The sequence below is a fragment of the Haliotis rufescens genome, unplaced genomic scaffold, assembly GCF_023055435.1.
Source record: "Haliotis rufescens isolate VD_foot unplaced genomic scaffold, xgHalRufe1.0.p SCAF_3, whole genome shotgun sequence".
In the NCBI taxonomy this organism is placed as follows: domain Eukaryota; kingdom Metazoa; phylum Mollusca; class Gastropoda; order Lepetellida; family Haliotidae; genus Haliotis; species Haliotis rufescens.
In genome coordinates, this window is record NW_025964001.1 from 23763461 (window position 1) to 23771179 (window position 7719).

The following is a 7719-nucleotide window of genomic DNA, read 5'->3' on the forward strand; positions in this document are numbered from 1 at the left end:
CACGAGTTACGAATGCCATAACTTGCACGTGCATTTTGCTTCACTGTTTTCCTCCATGACATTTTTGAACAAGTGTGACAACAATGCCGTTTAAGACGTTGCAAATCGACAATGGCTGCGTTTTGACGCACCGTTTGTCGAATATCAGGCCACCAACATTTCCCAATGACATATATTCAAGATATATACCGGATTTTGTGTGTGGTCAGGTTCAATGGACATACTACCTGTGCGTTTCTTTTTTTGAAGAGTGTATATGTAAATATCATTTTAATTTAGTTAATCTAGATGTGTTGGTTATCCTATATTACCTGTAATATTTGACATTGATGTCAAGGTGTTCAGAAAGGTACTGGAGTATTGTGTGGCATGCAGTAATCATCCTTGTCAGTTTCATAATATTTGACGTAATGTAACAGCTTACCGTGATTGACACATAACAGTGTTATGTTGTTCATTTCACGTATGAATTATATCCAACATCGGCACTCCACTTGTCCCGACGGCTTCATAACTTGTTTATATAGATACCTCCAAATAGTTCGATCTTTACGTATATATTATACTGCGCTAAACTGTTGTTATATCGAATGGTCAAAGGTAACAATCGAATAACCCACATAAAGAAAATTATCCAAAGTCACAATGAACCCTTTGCCTCGGGGAACTTCGAAATAAGCACACGTCGAGATAAGCGTGTACAAATGAACTAGAGTCGGGTTTAAGTTCAGTCGATTCTAGTTAACTCGACTCCGTCTATGTATGAAAAACTTATTCTTTATTTCGTGCTTTTAGGTTTTTTTTCTGGTAAAAAAACCTCATCTAAAGTGGATATTTTGTACCCTAAATCAACCAGCATAAACATATTAAATTGTATGTTTATAGACTGTGGTTTATACAAAACTGGTGGAGCGTCAATGCCCTGCAACTGATCAGCTTATCAACATACACTATTCTTGAAGTATTCATGAATAAATCGTTGATCATGCAAATAACATATTTTCAATGAAATTATTAAGGATCTTATTTCGTTTAACGCCGCACTCAATTTTATTCCAGCTGTATGACGGCAACCTATAAATAGCAGAGTCCGGGCCAGACAATCCAGTTATTAATATGATTGGGTAGGGTGATTCGCAAGACAAGCATATGTTGCTGGGAACCAATTCTATCCCGGAATCCCCATGAGAGGATTATATTTCACCTCATGGCGATGTATCTATGCGATCACATGTTATGATGATTATGACGAAAAGATTGCAATTGCCAAAGTGTGATGAGTGGAATTAGGTAGCCTCACTGAATATCCTCTAGATAGCTTGATATACCATTAGAATTGTCGTATGTACGCATGCAAAACAAACTGATATATTATGTCTTCTTTCAGGTTGGTCGGTTGATGAGAGTGTCATGCGGAGGTCTCATCGGTATATCTGTGTTGTCTACCATCGTTATGGTCATCGGCGTTGTCGTCTGCTTCCTTCCCGCCAAAACTAACAGAGTTGCGCCAGTTCCAGACGACACTACTCTTGTCCATAATCACAGATGACACTGAGACAGATCGTGGATCAACTATCGACACCAAATTTTGAAAGGGGTTATACGAACACTTACGTTTCCCTGTGGTGTGGGGTGATGCGATATGGGGGCAACGTCGCGTTCAAGATTACTGCACTTATATAGCGACGTGCATGCACGTGTGTGTGACTGCTTGTAGCTGACCGGTATTATGTCGGATTTTCATTGCTAGTCCACAGAAATGCAAGCCGCAGTTTAACATGGATACCCCACATGCATACTGACACTGAGTCGACCAGGCAGGGTAACCACAAATACCACATTTTAACTTCTCTCAGTATGACATGGCCGGGAATCGAACCACCGATCGTCCGCACTCTGAACAGACGCTTGGTCGCTAGACCACAGAGATGGTCACCCGAGAGAATAAGACAAGATGGCACAGATGTGACTCGTGGCTTAGTTTACCACAGCCACATTTGAATGGGGTTACATTGAATATTAACGTACCTCGTGTGAAAAAGACAAGATCGTCAAGAAGTAACCCGGATGTGCCGTGTCGAACATATGGGTGATAGAGTGAACCACCGTTGATTTTAAACACTGCATTGGTAGGTCATTAATAGAGGATATATCACTCTGAGGGTGACTGGATTTTTGTAAAGAGACAACTTTAGTGTGATATATGACAACTGGAAACAGAATTGTTGAATTGCATCATGTACCCGATCCCAATGGGTTCTTTGGACTTCAGAAGTGAAGAACGTTCCATGTGAGATTGAATGGATATCGGTGAACACGACTGGTTTACAATGTATAAACTAAGACAGGTTACAGTCAGTATTGCTGAATGTGAGAAATGTTGATATAAAATGTCAGAGAATCTGCCTGCACTGATGTCCTATGTATTGCACATTATACACAGAAATGACAATACTATTATCACAGATTAAAATTATCATAAATTAATCATCACATTATCATTTGACTTCTTTCTCTCCCCGTTTAAAGATTTTCCTCGTTTGGATGCTTTCCAATAAGAATAAGTATACCGCGTAATTTGATATTAAACTGCCGGGTAAAAGAAAGTATACAACCATGTTTGATGGTGGCCACACAACCCCCCCCCCCCCCCCCCCCCCCTAAAAAAAGGAAAGAAACAAAAAATACACACACACACACACACACACACACACACACACACACACACACACACACACACACACACACACACACACACACACACACACACACACACACACACACACACACACACACTGAAAACCAGTGATGACACCGGGTGTTCTAAAGGTACTGTAATACAGTGTTCTATAAAGTAATCATTATGTCAGATTGAGAATAGTCGTTGTAATAATGTAAAGCTTACCAAGCGCAAAGTGTGTGCCGTATGGGCTTATCATATAAGGCGATTACAATCAAATATTCATAATCGCATTATATGTTAAACTATTATGCCTTATAGGTATTCATGTGTCAGGTGAATGTTAAAAACAATGTGGAAGCAGAAAATGTTTCACCCAACAATCATGAATCATTGTAAAATGAAGACAGATGCCCTTACTTCTTTAACAGTGAGTGAGTGAGTTGTGTTTAACGCCGCTTTTACCAGTATTCCAGTTATATCACGGCGTGTCAGCTTAATGTGGGAGGAAAGCCCGAAGTGATGCAGGTCTCAGACGTTTACCACTTCGGTGAAACCCACGAGCACGGATATGGTGCTGACAAACCTAGAAACATAATGGGGGCGAACCGAGAACTTCTTAACAAAATTTTGTGAGAAGCGGGTGCTTCCGGTAATAGAATTTAGGACACACTTACGTTTTTGCAACACCTGGTGCCATCACTGATTTTATGTAAACAAATGCCATGTTTTACATGACTATTTTCGGCATCACGAGACCGGTTATTCTTTAGTGTTGACGTTTTGAATTCGCGAAACTGGTCAGTTCCGCTGTGCCCTATGTATTATTGTCGATGACGACCCGTGAAGATCCGGGGTAGAATAGGTCTACAATGTTTGATATTAGTTTCTCGCTATGATATAAGCCCCTGAAGACCCGGGGTAGAATAGGTCTTCAGCAACCAATGCTTGCCGTAAAAGGCGACTATGCTTGTCGTATGAGGCGACTAACGGGATCGGGTGGTCAGGCTCGCTGACTTGGTTGATGCATGTCATCGATCCCAATTGCGTGGATTGATGCTCATGATATTAATCACTGGATTGTCTGGTCCAGACTCGATTATTTACAGACCGCTTTCATATAGCTTGAATATTGCTGAGTGCGGCGGTAAACAACAAACAAACAAACAAATTGTCGATGACACAATCCGCTCCGTCGATGTAGTTAAGATATTGTTCTCACATACGGGATGGACAGGCAGGTGTTACGTCTTCTTCGATCTGAATGAAAAAATAGCGTTTTATATTTGGCATAAATAGTGAATGAATAGTGTTTAACGCCGCACATGAATGGTCCAACTATATCACGGGTGCCTTTAAAATGATCGAGTCTGTACTTGATAAACCAGTGGTTGAACGAACAACGTCCCACTCCATCGGGGTATGATGACACGCAATCAACGAAGTCACAGTACATAATCACCCGATCCGCTCGAAATGACTAGAATACTGGGTGGATCTGCACCCCGTGGCTGGTTAGAAGTGTACCCTGTACATATACTCGAGAGTGGCACATTGTACCTGTATCCCGGAGTGGCACAATGTCGTACATTTAAGTATGTATGTATTATTTAATGATGTATTTACCAAGGTGGCCAAAATGAAAAACACTGTCAAGCATTTGTGAGTGTCGCCATAACACCTGTAACGATTTTGGGCGAGGCCTCTTAAATCACAGGTTACTATAGCCTTCAAATATACTGAACCGCAAAAGAAACGTCACCATGGATGGATATATGAGAAACTTTATTTGTCCAAACACTGTAAACATACTTTGAGACATATCAAAATGATGAAACTTCGCAAAACTTATCATCAAGGTTGAAATTAAAGTGTTAAATGTTCTTAAAGTGAAACACAACACTAGTCTCTGAGAAAATGGCATCACAAGTCAGTATCTCGTGTGTCCGCCATGTGCATTGATGACTGCCGTGCAACATGGAATGGATGAGGCTGTTGATGAAGGCCATAGGCACTTGAGCCCACACTCTGAGGAACGCCTGATGCAGTTCATCTGCAGTTGTCGGTCTTGGTCGTACGTCATTCAGCCGTCTTTGAATCTCGTCCCACAGGTGCTCAATGGGATTTAAATCGGGACTGGGGGCAGGCCACTGCATGGTTCTGATGCCATTCTGCTGGAGGAAGTCTTTTCTTGCTTTCGAGCTGCTGTGACACCATTGCCTCTCCCTGGACCGATGTTCTGGAAGATCACAGGGCCGACCCTCTGTGCAAGACCAGTTCCACCCCCCACCATGATGCTCGGACCACCCCACGACTCTCTCTCAACTACCCAAGCATCCGAATAATGTTCCCCACGGCTTCGTCAGACTCTCTCTCTCTGCCATCTGCTGTTGAGATACAGTAACGGCTCTCGTCTGAGAAGAGGACTCTTCTCTACTGCTGGTGGCGCCATTGCTGTGCTGTATTGCCCACTGAAGATGGTCCCGGCGATGACGTGGTGCCAGAATGGGTCCTCGGTGTGGCCTGTGACAGTGGAGGTGTCTTTCTCGTCAATCGTCGACGCACGGTGTTTCGCTAATGTATCGCTGGTGTGTCCCCATGGTCTGTCGAGCAGTTTCCGCAGCAGTAACAAAGCGATCTTGAAGATGCTGTCGCACAATCTGACTATCCTGACGTCGGGTGGTAACCTTTGGTTTTCCACTACGTGGTCGGTCATCTGTAGTGTTGGTGGTCTCGTACCGTTGCTGGAGCCTGTATATGGTCCTTACGTGGACTTGAAATGCAATGTCTACTTGCCGGGCGGTTTGTCCAGCTTGCAATCGTCCAAGGGCTTGGTGTCGCTGATTTCTTGTCAATCTTGGCATGTGGTAGCAATTCAATAACGAATGAATGTTATCCGATCTGAGTGGATTTTTAAAGGGTAACATATGGGGAACGCATGTGCATTTCAATGTGCACGGAACTCACGTGCATCGGGTTACCATGGCCGTTGCCGTGATGCGTTTGGGCGATCGGTTTTGTTGTCATCTGCTTTGTTTTTTTATCATCAAATTTCATTTGTAATGTTAAATATTAGAAACTTTGATAAAAATTACCCAGATATTTAAACTTTTCATGCAATGTTACTTGGGGTGACGTTTCTTTTGTGGTTCAGTATATGTAGAGGATATTTCATGTGTCGAGTGAAATATCAAGTTTCTCTCATCGAATGACGAGGGGAAAGGAGATATTTCAATCGACACGTGGAATATTCTATTCATTATATACTTTTTGTGTAGTTTCTACCGGAAAATTAAATTATTTCATTACAAATGTAAAACCCTGAAACGTTAATTCTCTCTACCTAACACACTTAAACAGTACTTCGTGTTTGCAAAATCTTCAAAAATATAACCAGAAGTATCAACACATATTTAGGGTCACGAAAATTGATTGATCGTTGATTCTGCCATATGTATAAGACTAAATTCTTTTGCACCACTACATAAGAGAGGCAATGTGTGAAATATGTGGACGCCTGGTCTTGAGAATGGCTAAAAGGTCGTCTTTGCTGACGTTTTTGTATTGACAATGTGTCATGTATTAAACGTATTATCCAGAAAGCCATGTATGTTTTACTTTTACCATAACTATAACGATACACTCTTTGTTTTATCACGCCAGTTTGCTGTGTGTGCTGCTAACAGATAGCTGTCAACAGATGGTACCGACTGAAAGAAGTCATGCATATTAATAACTGCAATTAGAGCTTCTATTACAGCAATATAAAATGCTATTTATTTTGTATTTTTCTAGTCCAGTAACAACAAGGCACCATAAAATGGAATACGTTCATGACTTTTGTTAATAATTGTTTGAGACATTTGATAGGGAAATATAACAAACATCTGTCACTTTTGAAATTAACATGTTTTCTGTCGCAGGTTTGCCATCTATATATACGTAAATGTGAATAACTGTGCTCATATTCTTTTTTTTTTGAGTTGGCAATTTTAGAAGCAAATAATTCAAAATGTGTTGTTTTTTGAAGATTTACTGTACCGGAGCTAATGAATGGTGAACAAAATATCTCAACGCATAATATACTCCTCACTAAATTGACTTTTTTAGATATTAAATACAAAATGAACACCATTTCAGAATATTTACATCAGATACGTTCCTGGTACCAACTATGTACATGCTTTTGCAGGCGATGGTGCACAATACAAGTTGTCGACCGATCTCGAGGGGTACATCACACCACATGCCCCAGGGGGATCGGTTGGCAACGAATATATCTCACCGACATTCACTCATACAGACCCGAAATATATGTCCGAAGTTTCACTGAGTCAAACGCTTTGATTCAGCCATTTGACAGCTAGCAGACGACGCAAACGAAGCTAGTTACTTCCCTTTGTCCAATTGTTTGGGATACAAATCGGTTAATTTCAGCTCAGCTTATGCGAGATATGCAAGTTACCTGTGGTGAGTTCCGATTTATTTCTCGGCGGGGTACATAAGGATACATGGACAATTATTGCCCGTTCCTTAACCAATCAGAAGCTTGTATTTTAATATGAGGTGCGACGCGGGGCGATTCGATGCGAGGCGAGAAGGGGAGAGGAGAGGACGGTGATCTGTGATACAAAGTGTTGCGTTATGAGGCGACGTGCGTTACTTTACGTTACGTTACATTACGTTGCGTTGCCATAAAGCCTTGGCTATGTCGTTGGCTTTCATTGTGTATGGGTTTTGATAAACACATCGTGCTTCAGCCGTAGGATTTTTTCTACTGCTTCAACTCAATGTGTTGCTTGGGAAGGTGTACATTTAATAAATTTGTATTTTTATAAGTATGTTATATTTGGTGTATTGTAAAAGTAGATTAATTCAAGTCTACATGTACATGTATCGTCGGGCTACTAAACCTAACCTTGTGGATGGAGTGAGTGAGTATGGTTTACGATGCCTGTAGCAGGGGACACCAGAAATTGGCCTCACGCATTGTACCCATGTCGTGAATCGAGCCCGGGTCTTCGTCGAACGGCGAACGC

At 41.5% G+C, this 7719-nt stretch overlaps 1 protein-coding gene across 1 annotated transcript in view; it reads left to right on the forward strand.

Annotated features, from left to right (window-relative positions):
* The window catches only part of LOC124120325, a 49113-nt gene extending 46493 nt beyond the window's left edge, over positions 1-2620 (forward strand). The window contains exon 8 of the mRNA XM_046483125.2: positions 1388-2620. Coding sequence (XP_046339081.2) covers positions 1388-1549 — 162 coding nt within the window. The 3' untranslated portion in view covers positions 1550-2620. The remainder of the gene's footprint in view (positions 1-1387) is intronic.
* The last annotated feature ends 5099 nt before the right edge of the window (positions 2621-7719 follow it).